The 19,939-nt window shown below is 40.4% G+C and overlaps 1 protein-coding gene across 1 annotated transcript in view; it reads left to right on the top strand.

The window, feature by feature from the left end:
• Positions 1-19,939, top strand: part of Zdhhc15 (zinc finger DHHC-type palmitoyltransferase 15) — a 103,291-nt gene that overhangs the window by 50,320 nt on the left and 33,032 nt on the right. The window contains 1 exon segment of the mRNA XM_038316268.1: positions 17,760-17,829. Within this exon segment, the coding sequence (XP_038172196.1) occupies positions 17,760-17,829 (70 nt within the window).

Raw genomic sequence — 19,939 nt, 5'->3', positions numbered from 1 at the left:
GAATTAGACAATAAGAGGCTGGAACTAATGGGCCAGGCAGTGTTTAAATGAATACAGTTTGTGTGTTGTTATTTCGGGTGTAAAGCTAGCTGTGCTCCTCACTACAAATGTGTGCTTGCTTCCTGGTCCTATTTGATTGAAGTACTTTTGTCCATCCTTTCCCTCTACATTGGTACCTATCTTTAAAGCTACCATGAGTTTCTTAAAAACAAAAGAAAGATTTTGCCAGCATGTGTCTTTTGATGAGAAAATTGAGGGCATTGATATTTAAAGATTTTATTGAAAGATGTGTGTTGATTGCAGCCATTGTGTTTTTGTTTCTTTCTTGTTGCTATTTGTGTTCTCAGTAGTCCTTCATTTTTCAGTAATTACAGCTTCATTTGTTTTCTTTCTACAGTCTCTTGGCTATGTTTATTCTTCAGCTGAAGTACTGCTTCCTGTATTTAGCGTTGGTCTGCTGGTTATAAAAAGTTTTACAGCTCTTTGTATCATGTGAAGTTTTGCTTTTTTCCCTTCAACTATGAAAGATAATTTTTTTAGTTACAACAGTCTAGGTTGATAGTCATGCTCCTTTAGAACTTAGAATGCATTGCTCCAGGCACTTTTGGCTTTCAGAGTTTCCATGGAGAAATCAGCTATTGTTCTCATTGGTTTCCTTTACATGTTACATGTCTTATCTCTTATAGCTTTTGAAATTCTTCTGTATTTTTGAAATTCTGTATTTTAATGTTGCAGGGAGGGCGCTTGTTCATCCCAGCCACCCAGCTAGCTTAGCCCCTAAATAACCACACAGAAACTGTATTAATTAAATCATTACTTGGCCCATTAGCTCTAGTTCTTATTGGCTAACTCTTACATCTTAATTTAATCCATTTCTGTTCATCTGTATATCACCACGAGGTTGTGATCTACCAGCAAAGTTCTGGCACATCTGACTCTGGTGGCGGCTCCATAACATCTCCCTAACAACACCCTTCTTTCTCCCAACATTCAGTCCTGTTCTCCCCACCTACCTAAGTTCTGCCCTATCAATAGGCAAAGGCAGTTTTCTATTATTCATTAATGGTAATCACAGCATACAGAGGGAACTCCCAGTTCACCTCCCCTTTTCTGTTTAAATAATAAAGGAAGGTTTTAACTTTAACATAGTAAAATTACATATAACAAAACAGGCATCAAGCAAGAATTACAGTTACAATATTTATACCTACTTTATCTTTTATCATAATTAAGGAAAACTATAACTATAAATATCTATTCTTCAACTCCACCAAAGACTCTAGAAGGATATAATATTACCTACGTAAACAGGAAGTGCATTGTAAGCAACTTCCAAAACTCTAGAATTGATAGAAACATCTCACTGTCTGGATGGTCACCCAAAGTTTTTCTGTACCATTGGGGCATCCATCTTCAGCCTTCTGATCCATAGTATCCAGCAGACTTTTTCATGAAGCAGAAAATTTCAAAGACAGGTCTGCCTATATTGGCAGTTTGCCAGTCACTTTCTTTTGTATCCTGCAGAATGTCTAGTAGAGTCTTTTATGAAGTAAGAACCACAAAGGACCATCTCACCTGTAGACAAGTTTAGCAGTCATTTGTCTGCGGGTCCTGCATGTCCAGTCAAACAGTTCAATCAAGAGCAGTTTCTTGCCCAAATGTCTAGCAAACTCCATAAGGAGCCTCTTCGATGCCCATCTTCCTCTTGAAGTAGCTAGTGCTGCCCAAAGCAGATGTGTCTCATTGTCATGAAAATTCCTAAGTTATGAAAACCTTCTAAATGCCATATTCTGAAGGTCTCTGAAAGATTTGAAGAATATCTATCTAACTGAAATATATCTCTATACACTGAGAAAAATCTAACTAACATGACTACAAGCTTGACTATTATGGATGATTATATATTAACCTATATTTCTTAATTATACATTACAGTTTTTAAATGAGCTGTACAAACACAATACCTTAATCAAGAGCACAATTATACATATAACACAATTCATGTAAAGCTTATATAAATAAACCAAGATCCATACCAATGCAAAGTATCTATCTCTATAGCATATCACCCTTTAAATGTAAACAGGCATTTATAAACAATATTTGGGAATATGGGTATAGTTATTTCTCTCCAAACTAGTTCCTGTTGTTTATTGGGTGAAATATTTTCTTTGTGGAGGTTTTCACAGCAACCTTTCAGGGGGTCTTGTTCCATCAAACCATATTGGTCTGGAAGCAATCCATAGGTTCTCATCTTCTGTAGAAACAAAAGAAGAATCTCTTTTCCAAAGCAACATATCCTTAGACCCAAATTCTGAAGTCAAGATACCTTTAAAAATATACACATTGGTTTAGCTTAGCAGCCCATACAATGATATGTCTCTCTGTACTTAGCTCATTCACAGTCGAAAAATTCAAAAATAACACAATAATATACATAATCCAGACTGTGAATTTTCCATTTTTACATGGCTTATTTTTCTTAATTTTTTTAATCTATGACTATCTGTAGTCTGTCTCTTTAAAGACTTTGTTTTTTTTTGTTTTTATAAACCATTTACTTTTTTTAAAAACTCTCAATACTCTTTTTCATCTCTCTCCCAAGCCTACATACATTTATCCAACACTGTGACCCATTTAGAGTTTTTTATGTCTGAATCTGTCCTTATTGCATTACCTGTGATTCTCTACTATCTTTAAGAGCTTTTAAAATGCTAAGCAGCTTGGTTTCAGCTGCTCTGGATGCTGGCTCTGCCTCTCTCTAGTTTTAAAATGGTGGAAGCACACCACTGTCAGCTCTGCGGCCATCAGGCAGGAGCTGCACTCAGCAGTCCAACCCCGAGAATGAGCGTACAGCTGATAAACCCTCTTTATCTGAGTAACAGCCAAATCTGCCATGCAGAGCATTGTGCAGTCTGGAAACATCTCTGTGTATGGCAGCAGGCATCTGCCATGCCCTTGTGCCTGTGTAAGCCTAGTAGACCTGATCTCACTGCCTACTCAGGCAGAGAGCACCAAGCCATGGCCATGGTCTCAGCTACTTTTCTCCCAAGCCTGAGTTGGGCACACAAACACCTGAGCCCACAAATGCCATTCAAATGCTCCATAGCCAGAGTTTGTGCTAGCAGCATGGCTCAGGAAGCCACATTTTAAAACCGCGTGGCCTTTTTTCTGCTATGGCTAAATCAGGAAAAGCTCTCTTACTGGAGCTGCGGCCTGCCACCAGCAAACAGCAATAAGCTGTGTTAAACTCTGTATTTTTTTATCTAAAATTCCTTTTCAAGCCTTCTCAGATTTTATGTGGATTTAGTAGGCCACATGGGCACCAATTGTTTCAGGGAGGCTGCTTGTTCATCCCAGCTGCCCAGCTAGCTTATCCCCAAAATAACCACACAGAAACTATATTAATTAAATCACTGCTTGACCCATTAGCTCTAGCTTCTTATTGGCTAACTCTTATATCTTAACTTAACCCATTTCTATTAATCTGTATATCACCACAAGTTTGTGGCCTACCAGCAAAGTTTTAGCATGTCTATCTCCAGTGGCAGATGCATGGCGTCTTTCTGACTCTGCCCTTCTTTCTCCCAGCATTCAGTCCAGTCCTTCCTGCCTACCTAAGTTCTGACCTATCAATAGGCCAAGACAGTTTCTTTATTCATTAATGGTAATCATAGCACACAGAGGTGACTCCCACATCATTTTATGTTATGCCATGGGGATATTCTTTCTGGTCTTCTTAATTTGGTGTTCTGTGTACTTCTTGTATCTGTATGAATATGTTTGGTTTGGGTTTTTTTTGGTTTCAGGAATTGTTCTTCTATGACCTTATTGAAGATCTTTCTTTGCTGTTGACTTTGGATTCTTCTCCCTCATCTATTCTAGGAAGTTGAGAAGTGTATTTGAAGGGAGTGATCAGGTGGATTCACCTGACTAGTCCCTGGAAGAAGATTGCAGCACATGACTAGGAAGAGAGGCTGCATGTAGTTCTTGGAGCCTATGGTTTTGTAGGCAGTGAGATCAGGATTGTCATAAATAGGGCTAGACACTGGATGTGGGGCCCAGGCTAGATCTGGGGATGTGAGGAGGATCAGGCAAACTCACCTGTCTAGACCTTGCTGCATGTTTTGCAGGGCCTGGCTGGGAGGAAATACTAGATGGATACATAAAGGGTTTGTAGGTTCATAGTAGATGACACAGGTCCTGGCCAGAGCCTGGAGGTTGGGGGTCACACAAGCCAGATTGGCCACTAGGTGTGGGACTCAAGCTTCATTTGGTGGTTGGAGTGTGTGGAGGAATGGATCAGATCAACTCAGCTGGCTAGATTCTGGGTAGGTAGAGACATTGGTTGGGTTAGGAAATTTTTAACAAAACCACATAGAAAACTTTATAATTTTAAGTAGTAGCATAGAAAATATGATAAAAACAGAGGATTTGAACTAGATGCATATGTGGTAAATTATACTCAGAGATATATTTGTTTAATTTCTAAAATGTCTTATTCTTTTTATTATCAAGAAAGACTAATTGGTCATTTTTATGGGGTACAATGTGGTATTTGAAACAAATATACAGTGTGCAATACTAAATCAGAATAACTAGAATTTTCTTCTTAAGTATTTATCATTTTTGTTCATTAGGAAACTTTTGGTTCTTTTCTTCATTTTTTATGAAATATATAATAAATTACTGTAACGCTCTCTGTTGTAAAACATTAGAAATTATTCCTCCTATTGTGACTATATTTTGATGCCCATTATTCACCCTTTTGTGGTGGTTTGAATAAGATGTCCCCTACAGTCTTTTGCATTTGGATACTTGATCTCCAGTTGGTAGTACTGTTTTGGAAGGCTTAAGAGATATGTCCTTGTTGGAGGAAGTGCACCTCTGGAGGCAGACTTCGAGAGAGTAAAGACTCACACAATTTCACATTTGTTTTCTCTGCTTCAATATAGTGCTTCAAAATATATGCCTTTGAGGCCGGGCGGTGGTGGCGCACGCCTTTAATCCCAGCACTCGGGAGGCAGAGGCAGGCGGATCTCTGTGAGTTCGAGACCAGCCTGGTCTACAAGAGCTAGCTCCAGGACAGGCTCTAAAGCTGCAGAGAAACCCTGTCTCGAAAAACCAATATATATATATATATATATATGCCTTTGTTTTTTTTTATTTTTTTATTTTTTTTCTCATGGTTTATTTTTTTATATTTAAAAATTTCCATCTCCTTCCCTCCTCCTCCCCCCTCCCTCCCCTCCTCCTCCCCCTTCCCTCCCCTCCCCTCCACCCATACCTCCCCTCCCTCCCTCTCAGGGCCAAGGAGCCATCAGGGTTCCCCACTCTATGCTAAGACCAAGGTCCTCCCAACTCCCCCCAGGTCCAGGAAGGTGATCGACCAAGCTGAGAAGGCTCCCACAGAGCCCGTCCATGCAGAAGAATCAGAGCCCAGAGCCATTGTCCTTTGCTTCTCAGTCAGCCCCCGCTGTTGGCCACATTCAGAGAGACGGCTTTGGTCGCATGATCCATCAGTCCCATTCCAACTGGAGTTGGTGATCTCCCATTAGTTCTGTCCCACCTCCATGAGTGAACGCACCCCTCTCGTTCCTGACTTTCTCCCTCATGTTCTCGCTCCTTCTGCTCCTCATCAGGACCTTGGGAGCTCAGTCCAGTGCTCCAATGTGGGGCTCAGTCACCTTCCCCATCTGTCGCCAGATGGAGGTTCCCTCACGGTCCTGACTTTCTTTCTCATGTTCTCTCTCCTTCTGCTCCTCATCAGGACCTTGGGAGCTCAGTCCGGTGCTCCAAGGTGGGGCTCTGTCATTTTCTTCAACTATCGTCAGGTGGAGGTTCTATGGTGATATGCAAGAAATTCATCAGTATGGCTATAGGAACTGGCCTTTTCAGGCTCCCTCTCCTCAGCTGCCCAAAGAACTAACTGGGGGCGTCTCCCTGGAAACCTGGGAACCCCTCTAGGGTCAAGTCTCTTGACAACCCTCAGGTAGCTCCTTAAATTAAGATATATGCTTCCCTGCTCCCATATCCACCCTTCCTATATCCCAAGCACCCCATTCCTCCGAGCTCCCCTCGTTCTCCCCTTCACACTTTTCTCTCCCCATCTTCCCTTGGCCCAGTCTTGCCCAACCCTCAAGTTCCCAATTTTGCCTGGCGATTGTGTCTACTTCCAATATCCAGGAGGATTACTATATCTTTTTTTGGGAGTTCACCTTCTTATTATCTTCTCAAGGATCCCAAATTTATAGGCTCGATGTTCTTTAATTATGGCTAGAAACCGATTATGAGTGAGTACATCCCATGTTCATCTTTTTGGGTCTGGGTTACCTCACTCAGAATAGTGTTTTCTATTTCCATCCATTTGCATGCAAAATTCAAGATGTCATTGTTTTTTACCGCTGAGTAGTATTCTAGCATGTATATATTCCACAGTTTCTTCATCCATTCTTCCACTGAAGGGCATCTAGGTTGTTTCCAGGATCTGGCTATTACAAATAATGCTGCTATGAACATAGATGAGCATATGCTTTTGTTGTATGATTGGGCATCTCTTGGGTAGATTCCCAATAGTGGAATTGCTGGGTCCTGGGGTAGGTTGATCCCAAATTTCCTGAGAAACCGCCACACTGCTTTCCAAAGTGGTTGCACAAGTTTGCATTCCCACCAGCAATGGATGAGTGTACCCCTTACCCCACAACCTCTCCAGCAAAGGTTATTATTGGTGTTTTGGATTTTAGCCAATCTGACAGGTGTAAGATGATATCTCAAAGTTGTTTTGATTTGCATTTCCCTGATAGCTAGGGAGGTTGAGCATGACCTTAAGTGTCTTTTGGCCATTCGAACTTCTTCTGTTGAGAATTCTCTGTTCAGTTCAGCGCCCCATTTTTTAATTGGGTTAATTGGCATTTTACAGTCTAGTCTCTTGAGTTCCTTATATATTTTAGAGATCAGACCTTTGTCAGTTGCAGGGTTGGTGAAGATCTTTTCCCAGTCAGTAGGCTGCCTTTGTGTCTTAGTGACAATGTCCTTTGCTTTACAGAAGCTGCTCAACTTCAGGAGGTCCCATTTATTCAATGTTGCCCTTAAAGTCTGTGCAGCTGGGGTTATGCGTAGGAAACGGTTCCCTGTGCCCATTTGTTGTAGAGTACTTCCCACTTTCTCCTCTATCAAGCTCAATGTGTTCAAATTAATATTGAGGTCTTTAATCCATTTGGACTTGAGTTTTGTGCATGGTGATAGATATGGATCTACTTTCATTCTTCTACAGGTTGACATCCAGTTATGCCAGCACCATTTGTTGAAGATGCCCTCTTTCTTCCATTGTGTACTTTTGGCTCCTTTATCAAAAAACAGGTGTTCATAGGTTTGTGGTTTAAGATCCGGGTCTTCTATACGATTCCATTGGTCAACTTCTCTGTTTTTATGCCAATACCAAGCTGTTTTCAATACTGTAGCTTTGTAATAGAGTTTGAAGTCAGGGATGGTAATGCCTCCAGAAGAACCTTTATTGTATAAGATTTTTTTGGCTATCCTGGGTTTCTTGTTTTTCCATATAAAGTTGATTATTGTCCTCTCAATCTCTGTGAAGAATTTTAATGGGACCTTGATTGGGATTGCATTGAATCTATAGATTGCTTTTGGTAGAATTGCCATTTTTACTATGTTGATCCTCCCAATCCACAAGCAGGGGAGATCCTTTCATTTTCTGGTATCCTCTTCAATTTCTTTCTTCAAAGACTTAAAGTTCTTGTCAAATAAATCCTTCACTTCCTTGGTTAGAGATACTCCCAGATATCTTATGCTATTTGTGGCTATTGTGAAAGGTGATACTTCTCTGATTTCCCTCTCTGCTTCCTTATCCTTTGTGTATAAAAGGGCGACTGATTTTTTGGAGTTGATCTTGTAACCTGCCACGTTACTGAAGGAGTTTATCAGCTGTAGGAGTTCTTTGGTGGAGTTTTTGGGGTCGCTTATGTATACTATCATATCATCTGCAAATAATGAAAGTTTAACTTCTTCCTTTCCAATTCGAATCCCCTTGATTCCCTTATGTTGTCTTATTGCTATTGCTAGAACTTCAAGCACTATATTGAAGAGATAAGGAGAGAGTGGACAGCCTTGTTGTGTTCCTGAATTTAGTGGGATAGCCTTGAGTTTCTCTCCGTTTAATTTGATGTTAGCTGTCGGCTTGCTGTAAATAGCTTTTATTATATTTAGGAATGACCCTTGTATCCCTAATCTCTCCAAGACCTTTATCATAAAAGGGTGCTGAATTTTGTCAAATGCTTTTTCAGCATCTAATGAGATGACCATATGGTTTTTTTCCTTCAGTTTATTTATATGATGGATTACATTGATAGATTTTCGTATGTTGAACCAGCCCTGCATCTCTGGGATGAAGCCTACTTGATCGTAATGGATAATTTTTCTAATGTGTTCTTGGATTCGGTTTGCCAGTATTTTATTGAGAATTTTTGCGTCAATGTTCATGAGTGAGATTGGCCTGTAATTCTCTTTCTTGGTTGAGTCTTTGTGTGGTTTAGGTATCAGGGTAACTGTAGCTTCATAGAAGGAATTTGGCAGTGACTCTTGTGTTTCTATATTATGAAATACCTTAAGGAGTATAGGTATTAGGTCTTCTTGGAAGTTCTGGTAGAATTCCGCATTGAAACCATCTGGTCCTAGGCTCTTTTTGGTAGGGAGGTTTCTGATAACAGTTTCTAATTCTTTGCGACTAACAGGACGATTTAGAGCATTTACCTGGTCCTGGTTTAACTTTGGTATATGGTATTTATCTAAAAAACTGTCCATTTCTTTTACATTTTCCAATTTTGTGGCATACAGGCTTTTGTAGTAAGATCTAATGATTCTCTGAATTTCCTCTGTGTCTGTGGTTATGTCCCCCTTTTCATTTCTGATCTTATTAATTTGCGTGTTCTCCCTCTGCCGTTTGATTAGTTTGGCTAAGGGTTTGTCAATTTTGTTGATTTTCTCCAAGAACCAGCTTCTTGTTTCATTGATTCTTTGGATTGTTTTTTGTGTTTCTATTTTGTTGATTTCTGCCCTCAATTTGATTATTTCCAGTCTTCTACTTCTCCTAGGTGAGTCTGCTTCTTTTTTTTCCAGAGCTTTCAGGTGTGCTGTTAAGTCACCAATGAGCGCTTTCTCCGTTTTCTTTAAGTGGGCACTTAGTGCTATGAACTTTCCTCTTAGCACTGCTTTCATTATGTCCCATAGGTTTGAGTATGTTGTGTCTTGGTTTTCATTAAATTCAAGAAAGACTTTAATTTCTTTCTTTATTTCTTCCTTGACCCAGGTGTGGGTCAGTAGTTGACTGTTCAGTTTCCATGAGTTTGTGGGCTTTCTGGGGGTAGCATTGTTGTTGAATTCTAATTTTAATCCATGGTGATCCGATAAGACACAGGTGGTCACTAAAATTTTTTTGTAACTGTGGAAGTTTGCTTTGTTACCAAGTATATGGTCAATTTTCGAAAAGGTTTCATGAGCCGCAGAGAAGAAGGTATATTCCTTCCTATTTGGGTGGAATGTTCTATAGATGTCTGTTAAGTCCATTTGGTTCATTACCTCCATTAAGTCTTTCAATTCTCTGTTAGGTTTCTGTCTGATTGACCTGTCCATTGGTGAGAGAGGAGTGTTGAAGTCTCCAGCTATTAGTGTGTGTGGTTTGATGGCTGCCTTGAGTTCTAGAAGTGTTTCTTTTACATAAGTGGGAGCTTTTATATTAGGGGCATAGATATTCAGGATTGAGACTTCATTCTGATGGATTTTTCCTGTTATGAGTATAAAGTGTCCCTTTCCATCTCTTCTGATTGATTTTAGTTTGAAGTCAACTTTGTTGGAAATTAGTATGGCCACACCCGCTTGTTTCTTAGGGCCATTTGCTTGATAAACCTTTTGTCAACCCTTTACTCTGAGTAGGTGTCTGTCTTTGTGCTTGAGGTGTGTTTCTTGTAAACAGCAAAATGTTGGATTCTGTTTTCGTATCCAGTCTCTTAGCCTGTGCCTTTTTATAGGTGAATTGAGTCCATTGATATTAAGTGATATTAATGACCAGTGGTTGTTGACTTCAGTCATTTTTAGTAGTAGAGTTTGTGTGTTTCCCTTCTTCTAGTTGTGCTGGTGAAGGGTCGCTAGATGCCTGAGTTATTGTGGGCATTGTTGGACTCCTTGGTTTGTGATTTTCCTTCTATTACTTTCTGCAAGGCTGGATTTGTGGCTGCGTATTGTTTAAATCTGTTTTTGTCCTGGAATATCTTGTTTTCTCCATCAATGGTGAATGCAAGCTTTGCTGGGTATAATAGTCTAGGCTTGCATCCATGTTCCCTTAGTGTCTGTAGCACATCTATCCAAGCTCTTCTGGCTTTCATGGTTTCCATTGAGAAATCAGGTGTAATTCTGATAGGTTTCCCTTTATATGTTACTTGACCTTTTTCCTTTGCAGCTCTTAATATCTGTTCTTTATTCTGTATGTTTTATGTTTTGATTATTATATGGCGTGGGGATGCTTTCTTTTGATCCAGTCTATTTGGTGTTCTGTAGGCTTCTTGTACCTTCATAGGAACATCCTTCTTTAGGTTGGGGAAGTTTTCTTCTATAATTTTGTTGAATATGTTTTCTGGGCCTTTGAGTTGTAATTCTTCTCCTTCTTCTACCCCAATTATTCTTAGGTTTGGTCTTTTCATGGTGTCCCAGATTTCCTGAATGTTTTGTGTTAAGAATTTGTTAGATTTGTTTAGTTCTTTAATCTGTGAGTTTATTTCCTCTATAGTATCTTCAGAGTCCGAGATTCTTTCTTCCATCTCTTGTATTCGGTTGGAAATACTTGTCTCTGAAGTTTCTGTTCGTTTACTCAGAGTTTCCATTTCCAGTCGTCCCTCAGATTGTGTTTTCTTCAATACCTCCATTTCATTTTTCAGGTCTTGTACTGTTTCCCTTACCTGTTTGATTGCTTTTTCTTGTTTTTCTTGGGTATCTTTGAGAGATTTATTTATTTCGTCTACCTTTTTGTCATCTCCATTTCTTTATGGCAGTTTTTTACCTCCTGTTTAAGGTCCTCTATTATTTTCATAAAGTACTGTTTAAGGTCGGTTTCTTCTATATCTTCTGGGGTAGGGTGTTCAATTCTTGTTGTTTCAGGATGTCTGGCTTGTGGTGATGTCAAGTTGCCTTTCATGTTGTTGGAGGAGCTCCTGCATTGGCGCCTGCCCATCTCTTCCTTCAAAAGGAGCCCGGAGGCGTTTGGTGTCCTAGACCAATCTTTGCTGTGACTGAAACTGGTTGGATCTCCCCAGTGCCAGAGGAGGACCTATTCTTTGCGTCACAATCTGAAGAAGCCCGCACTCCCTTGCAGGAATCCTCAGACCTGCCTGGAGGCCAGAGTCTGACTCCTCTGGGTGGATGGCCTTAGAACAGGAGCAGGACACCTGAGAACACTAGGGAAAGCTTGGGAGACACAGGGACGGGAGAAACCGACACAAGCCTGCAGAGGGAAGTGGGGGTAGGGGGTCTGTGCTCTCTTCCAGGGCAGGTTGCCCCAGGGTCCGCATTCACTCACCAGTTCAGATGGAATGTCAGGGCACAGGATCAGGGATTCCAGGCAGCCCAGGGTCGCAGCCCAGACAAAAGGGCCAAGGTGGGGGCAGGGCGGGATGGAATACCACACAGCGAACCTAGCATCACACTCTGAAGAAGCCCGCACTCCCTTGCAGGAATCCTCAGACCTGCCTGGAGGCCAGAGTCTGACTCCTCTGGGTGGATGGCCTTAGAACAGGAGCAGGACACCTGAGAACACTAGGGAAAGCTTGGGAGACACACAGGGAAGGGAGAAACCGACACAAGCCTGCAGAGGGAAGTGGGGGTAGGGGGTCTGTGCTCTCTTCCAGGGCAGGTTGCCCCAGGGTCCGCATTCACTCACCAGTTCAGATGGAATGTCAGGGCACAGGATCAGGGATTCCAGGCAGCCCAGGGTCGCAGCCCAGACAAAAGGGCCAAGGTGGGGGCAGGGCGGGATGGAATACCACACAGTGAACCTAGCAGCACAATCTGAAGAAGCCCACACTCCCTTGCAGGAATCCTCAGACCTGCCTGGAGGCCAGAGTCTGACTCCTCTGGGTGGATGGCCAGTTCAGATGGAATGTCAGGGCACAGGATCAGGGATTCCAGGCAGCCCAGGGTCGCAGCCCAGACAAAAGGCTATATATGCCTTTGTTCCAACATCATGGGCTCTAAGCTTCTGGAACTATAAGCCTAAATAAACATTTCAGTAAGTTGCATTGATCATAGCATTTCATCAAAGAAATAGAAAAGTAACTATGTGCTTCTTGTATCCTGCTCCCTACAACTATTCCTCACTTCTAGTGACCACTATTCTACATTCTTCATCTATGGACCATTTTTAGCTTTCACACAGAAGCAAGAATGTGTAATACTTAACTTCACTAATCTTCAACCTTAATGCAGAATCTCAACTTATACATATTTTTTACTTTTTATTTTTTAATTTTTTTAAAAAAGAAAACAAACTATCTCCTTTCACCATATACACCAATTCAAGTTCCCCTTCCTATTTCCTCCATATCCCCCCCATCCACTCCACAGAGAGGATAAGGCACATTGTTTTGGGAAAGGTCCAAGGTCCTCCCTACTATATATAGGCTGAGCAAGGTATCATCCAAAGAGAATGGGTTCCCAAAAAGCTAGTACAAGTAGTAGGGATAAGTCCTGGTGCCACTTCCAGTGGCCCTGCAGTCAGCCCCAGCCATACAACTGTCACCCACAGTGTAGCTTGGTCCTATGCTGGTTCCTTCTTTGTCTGACCAAAGTTGGTGAGCTCCCATTAGCTCAGATAAGCTGTTTCAGTGGGTGTGCCAACCATCGTGGTCCTGACCTCTTTGCTCATATTCTCACTCTTCCAATTCTTCAACTGGACTTTGGGAGCTCCGCCCAGGGCTCCACTGCGGGTCTCTGACTCTGCCTCCATCATTTGCTGGGTGAAGGTTCCATGGTGATATTTAAGATATTTATCAGTCTGACTATAGGTAAAGTCCAGTTCAGGCAACCTCTCGTCCACTGCCCAGGGTCCTAGCTGGGGTCATCCCTATGGACTCCTGGGAACTTTTCAAGAGCCAGGCTACTTGCTAAGGTTTATACTGTATTAGATTTACCCAGATCTAACTTCATATTCCTTCCAACATTGCCCTATAGTCTTAATATCTGCTCCCACACATTTTCTCTGGATTTATATGTTTATATTACAAAACTCGAGTAGTTCTTTTCAAATATATTGTACATCCTCATGGGTCATACTCTGCGCATCACCTTTATGTGCATGCTGATCCTTTGGTCTAATTGTAGATCTAGAGTCAGAGAAGAGAGGGTCCGGGAGAGAATCAGCATTGTATTGTATGGTGGCTACAGTTTCCCGGCACATCCCTTCATTCAGGGATGGAAAAGCTAATGCCATTGATAATGAAGAGGCTGGTTTCCACTGGTAATAGGGAGGCATCTTCCTCTGGCAAGAAGCAGTCAACAAAATCTTGATATTCCTGGCTTCCCCGGGTCTTTTTACAGAGTCCTACTGTTCCACAGTCAGTGCCCCCAGTTTAACAGTAAACATCCTACAAGACCAGAAATTCAACTTGCATTGTAATTTAAGTGGTCTCAAGATGAAATTCTGTATTTGATTTTCACTGATGCCCGTCCTGTGGCTTTGAGATAAGTATCTCCTTCAGGAGAAGCACAGTCGCTTACAGGTCATTTACACAGTTCTTGTGCAGGAAATTTGAAACCCATATCTCATTCTTTTCTTTCATTACTTTTCCAGCGCTGTTAGGAACAGCAAGCCAACCTCATTATTTTGTTAGTTTTCTTAAAATGTTCCAAAATAAATATACAGTCACCTATCTCCGTGCTTCTTGTGATTATTGATAGCATTTATTGGAGATACTTTACACACTGTCCTGCCAGAGCATGGCATGGATTATCAGTATGCTCTTTACTACTGAAGTGTAGTAATTAGTTTAATTTAATTAAATTAACTTTTAAGAATTTAATTTGAATAGCACAAGCAACCCATGTTCAGAAAGTCAAACTGGAGACAAATTAAAAAATATCATTTAAATTTTTTCTCTAGACTCAATTTCAGTACCAAAAGCTATATTCCTGGATATTCCTGGCACTCTGAAGAAAGATAACCAGTAGATTAGATAAGGTAGAGAGATGACTAGATGATAGATAGATGGATAGACAGACAGACAGACACACACACACACACACACACAGAGAGAGAGAGAGAGAGAGAGAGAGAGAGAGAGAGAGAGAGAGAGAGAGAGAGAGGATTATGAGAATTTAGTGTTTAGTTCAGGCAATGACAAAAGCTGAAAACTCCCACTATCAACATATGAAAGTGCAAAACATATGCAGTCCCCAAAAAAGGTAGTGGTATAACTCCAGTTTGAGGTAAAAGGCCTAAGCATGAGGAAAACCAAGATAGTACATTCTAGGCTAAATTCAAAACCTTGAGAATCAGAGGATTGATGGTGCAATTTTCAGTTCATTTCTGAAGACCTGGAGAAAAGGAGTCCAAATTGCTTAAGATCTAGTCAAAGAGAAGCAGAAGCCTAATGTCCCCGCTAGTGCAGCCAGGAAGAGAGCAGATTCTCCCTTTCTCAGTCCCCCTTTTATTTCTATTAAATTCCTCTTCAGGTTGAAGGAAGCCAACCCACACTGCAGATGATCTGCTTTCTTGAGTCTACCAATTCAAAGGCCATTTCCTCTGGAAACATCCCCGTTGACATACAGATATAAAACATATTCACATAGTGGGTACCCAGTTGTCTTGGTTCATTTCTCTGTTGCTGTGATAAAACACTGACCAAAAGCTACCTGGAAAGGAAAGGGTTTCATCTTACACTTTTAGGTAACATTCCATCACTTAGGGAGTCAAAGCAGTGACTCAAAGCAGGCATGCAAACACCAGGAACAAGCAGAAACACCAAGCTGTCTTCACTGTTGCTAAGATAAAACATTGCACAGAGGCAACTTGAAGAGGAAGGGGTTAATTTCATCTTACACTCTAAATATCATTTCATCACCAAGAAAAAAAGCACAAACTCAAAGCAGGAACAGAGGCAGAGACCTTGGAGGAATGCTGCTCACTGGATTATTCTCCATGGCTTGCTCAGCTAATTTTCTTCATAACCCAGGACCACTTGCCCAAGGATGGCACTATCTACAGATAGCTGGGCCCAAATGCATCCATCATCAATCAAGAAAATACTCCACAGACATGACCACAAGCCAATCTGATGGAAGTAATTCCTCAGTTCAGGTTCCCTCTTCCCAGTTGATTCCTATTTGTTTCAAGCTGGCAGAAACTAACCAGCAGACCAACTAAGTTGTCAAATAAAACTAGCCATCAATCTAACACTCTCCCACTAATTAGCTCTCCTGAGCTAATGAGAGTTCACCTGTAACATGACGGCTGGGCTTGTTTGGGTTTCTGTCTTGTCCAGTTCCCACAGCTGGTTAGCCCCAAAGAAAATCACACAGAGAGTCTGCATTAATTATAAACTGATTGGCCCATTAACTCAGGCTTCTTGTTAACTCTTGTAACTTATATCAACCCATTGTTCTTATCTATGTTAGCCGCACGACTCAGTACCTTTTTCAGCGGGGTAGATCACATCCTGCTTCTTAGGTGGTTTGGGCAGGAGAGGGAGGAATGGACTTCCTCCTTCCTAGAATTCTCTTGTTCTTTCACCCAGCCTCTACTTCCTGTCTGGTTGACCCACCTATACTTCCTGCCTGGCCAATCAGCATTTATTTAAAATATGATTGAGAGAATACAGAGAATTCTCCCACACTATTCACCAACTCCAGCCATACAGGGAAGGAACCAGCATAGGTCCAAACTAGTCCCTCTGAATGTGGTTGACAGTTGCACGGCTGGAGCAGACTGCAGGGCCACTGACAGTGGCACCAGGATTTATCCCTACTGCTTGTACTGGCTTTTTGGGAACCTATTCTCTTTGGATGGATACCTTGCTCAGCCTAGGGAGGGCCTTAGACCTTCCCCAAAGCAATGTGCCTTACCTTCTCTGAGGAGTGGATGGGGAGTGTGGGGCTAGGTGGAGGGAATGGGAGGAGGGGAAGGAGTTGGAACTGGGTTTGGTAAATAAAATGAAAAAAGATAGTCTATTTTCTTTTCTAAAAAAATAAAAATAAAGTGTCTTATGAAAAACCCTAGCCATCAAGCCATTGATCAAAGAGCATAGAGAGATGATCACTAAGAACATAAAGAACTGTAAAGGCCACAAGATAGGCAAAAGGTTGTAGGGACAGAGAGGTAGTCAATGACACTGGAGCATAGAGAATAGACAGTGGTACAAAGGACATTTGAAAAGTTAGGCAGAGACCCCAAGCTCTGATACAGAATTTGGATTTTATTCCTAGCATGTTGGAAATTCACTGAGTGTCAAGTGAATAATAATATGTTTGATTTACTTTTTAATAAATCATCTAGCAGCTCTGTATATTAAGTACTGTATGGCAGCAACAATGAAGGGCAGATGATCAATTACAGAACTATTGCAGGCATATATTGAGACATGATATGCTCGTTCTCTCCCTGTCCTTTCCTCCCTTCCTCCCTCCCTCCCTCCCCCGTCACACACATGCACACAAATACTCATTAGCAGAAATGAACACAGGTCTCTGCTGAATTTGCAGCCTATTGTGTTAACTCGTTTATATGTGTCCAATGTACACTTTAGATAGAATTGTTATATTTCTCAAATTATCTGTACCTTCAGGTTTTAGACAAAAATAACAGCATTATGAAATTATACATAGCAATACTCTAACAGTAAATGTGGTGAAAACTGAGAAAAAAGAATAATAAATGCCTTTAATTGGAAAAGAAAAAAGGAAGGAGGAAGATTCATACATACACATAAACACTCATACACACACACACGTGTGTGTGTGTGTGTGTGTGTGTGTGTGTGTGTGTGTGTGTGTGGAGAAGAAAGGGTTTATTTTGCACTTCCAGGTAACATTCCATCACTTAGGGAGCCGTGTGTGTGTGTGTGTGTGTGTGTGTGTGTGTGTGCGTGTGTGTGTGAATAGAACCCAAAACTAAGAAGTCAGAAAAACAACTGCATAGATTAGAGCCCTACCATTCATTTGCTGTGACATGGCCTTGATCATGGCACTTGATGTGGCACGGGTGTCCATTTCTTTATCTGTAAAATGGGGAGTTCAACAATTTGTCCTAGATAAAATGTCTCTTTTGTTCTCCAAATTGGTATACTGAGAACCACATTCTTTATCATGCTGTAGGAATTGTATCTATCTTATACAATCTAACCTCTGGAAATAGGAGATAAATTCTTATTTTCAGGGAGGAAAGTTGGAATAAACAGACTAAATGAGTTCCCAAATCATGGAAACAGTTGATAGCAGTTAGTTTATAATACAAAACGTTTTTTGTCAGTTATCCAAAGGTGAAACTTTCCCCGCTTCTTTCATCCCTTAAAAGTTCTCTTAAGACTGGTCCAACAAACAAGAAATTTAAATGCCACAATTTGCTGTGTTATTACATTTTGTTTAGTAGCTTGAGATACATCTGACCATCTGTAGTCAGTGTGTAACAAGATATAACCACAAACTAGTGAACGGTGGGATCTTATACTGACCCTGAACTCATACTGACCACTTTCTATTTCCTATAGCTGTGCGGTTCTGTGACCGGTGCCATCTAATCAAGCCAGACCGCTGCCATCACTGTTCTGTCTGTGCTATGTAAGTGACAACTATACTTTCTCTGTGCTGATGCTGGCCACTGATGGTTGCCTAGACAACGAAATGACTGATCCTAACGTGTAACCATGCCTAGATAAGAGCATTTCTTTTGAGACATAATGAACACATGCCAAACACTTTCACAGGGGTGATAATCATTCTAGTCTAAAGATAGAAAACTAATACTGCATTTTCAAAAGAAACGTTTCATTGTAAATGATTTCAGATTTATAGATTTATTGTGAAGAGAGTTCTCATATGTCCAACACTCACATTCCCCTATTATTAATATGTTCCATTAGTATGATACATTTCTAAGATTAATAAACCAATATGAAGACATTGCTTTTCATTGTATTCTATTGTAATATAGCTTAATTATAAAAATGTTCTACTATTGAAACTCTATGTAATTTACAGCTTTTACTATTCAAACCAATGCTATATAAGTATCTTTGTCCAGATGTCATTTTGTATGTATGTGAGTGTTTCTGTTGGGTGACTTATCTATAACTTTTAACTGGAATATACTTTTTAGATATCTTCACTTTCCCCCTAATATTCTTTTTCTGTTCCATGATTCCATCCAGCATATCCCATTACATTAACTAGTCACATCTACTCTGTAGGTCGTGTTATCTATGACAATTTCTCAGATTTTAATTGGCTTTGACAACGTTTACAGTTTGGGGGATTAAGAATCAGATATTTTATAAATTGTCCTTCAGTTAAAATGTGTTTATTTTTTTCTCATTATCATTATAATGGGATAATGTGGAAGAAGACCATGGAGCTAATGTACTAATATCACTACATGGTATTAAGGGTACATATAAACATGACTTTTGACTGCAGTGTTAATAATACTGAACATCTTTCTCAGCTGATGTTTGTGAGGTGTTTCCGGTGTGAGATTATTCTGTCCTCCTCTCATTTCTGAACTATACTCTTTGCATGAAAGTCACTCTACATAACTCCAAACTAACGTAATAGGAAGTTATGTCTCCTCTCCCTGAAATAGATGCACAAATTATTTGGAATACATCTGCATAAGGAGATGTGTCCCTTCTGCCCCACTTATTTGTCTGTTCAATCATTTGAATCAATACAGAGATATAGATATTTACTTTCTATTTTGAGTTACTAACCAACATTGTATTTTATTTTGTCTTTCAAACTGTTCCCGATTTGTAAGAACCCCTTTTTGTGTTAGCGCATATTACTGTCATACCTTTTTGTGTTAGCGCATATTACTGTCATACCTTTTTGTGTTAGCGCATATTACTGTCATACCTTTTTGTGTTAGCGCATATTACTGTCATACCTTTTTGTGTTAGCGCATATTACTGTCATACCTTTTTGTGTTAGCGTATATTACTGTCATACCTTTTTGTGTTAGCGTATATTACTGTCATACCTTTTTGTGTTAGCGCATATTACTGTCATACCTTTTTGTGTTAGCGTACATTACTGTCATACCTTTTTGTGTTAGCGCATATTACTGTCATACCTTTTTGTGTTAGCGTACATTACTGCCATACCTTTTTGTGTTAGCGCATATTACTGTCATACCTTTTTGTGTTAGCGCATATTACTGTCATACCTTTTTGTGTTAGCGCATATTACTGTCATACCTTTTTGTGTTAGCGCATATTACTGTCATACCTTTTTGTGTTAGCGTATATTACTGTCATACCTTTTTGTGTTAGCGTATATTACTGTCATACCTTTTTGTGTTAGCGTATATTACTGTCATACCTTTTTGTGTTAGCGCATATTACTGTCATACCTTTCTGTGTTAGCGTACATTACTGTCATACCTTTTTGTGTTAGCGCATATTACTGTCATACCTTTTTGTGTTAGCGTATATTACTGCCATACCTTTTTGTGTTAGCGCATATTACTGTCATACCTTTTTGTGTTAGCGCATATTACTGTCATACCTTTTTGTGTTAGCGCATATTACTGTCATACCTTTTTGTGTTAGCGCATATTACTGTCATACCTTTTTGTGTTAGCGCATATTACTGTCATACCTTTTTGTGTTAGCGTATATTACTGTCACACCTTTGTTCCCGAGTGCCTGTCCCACCCATATTTCACTTACCT

Source organism: Arvicola amphibius, chromosome X (genome assembly GCF_903992535.2).
Source record: "Arvicola amphibius chromosome X, mArvAmp1.2, whole genome shotgun sequence".
NCBI classification, from domain to species: domain Eukaryota; kingdom Metazoa; phylum Chordata; class Mammalia; order Rodentia; family Cricetidae; genus Arvicola; species Arvicola amphibius.
The sequence above is the reverse complement of the archived record's forward strand: the minus strand, read 5'-3'. Positions and strand labels throughout refer to the sequence as shown.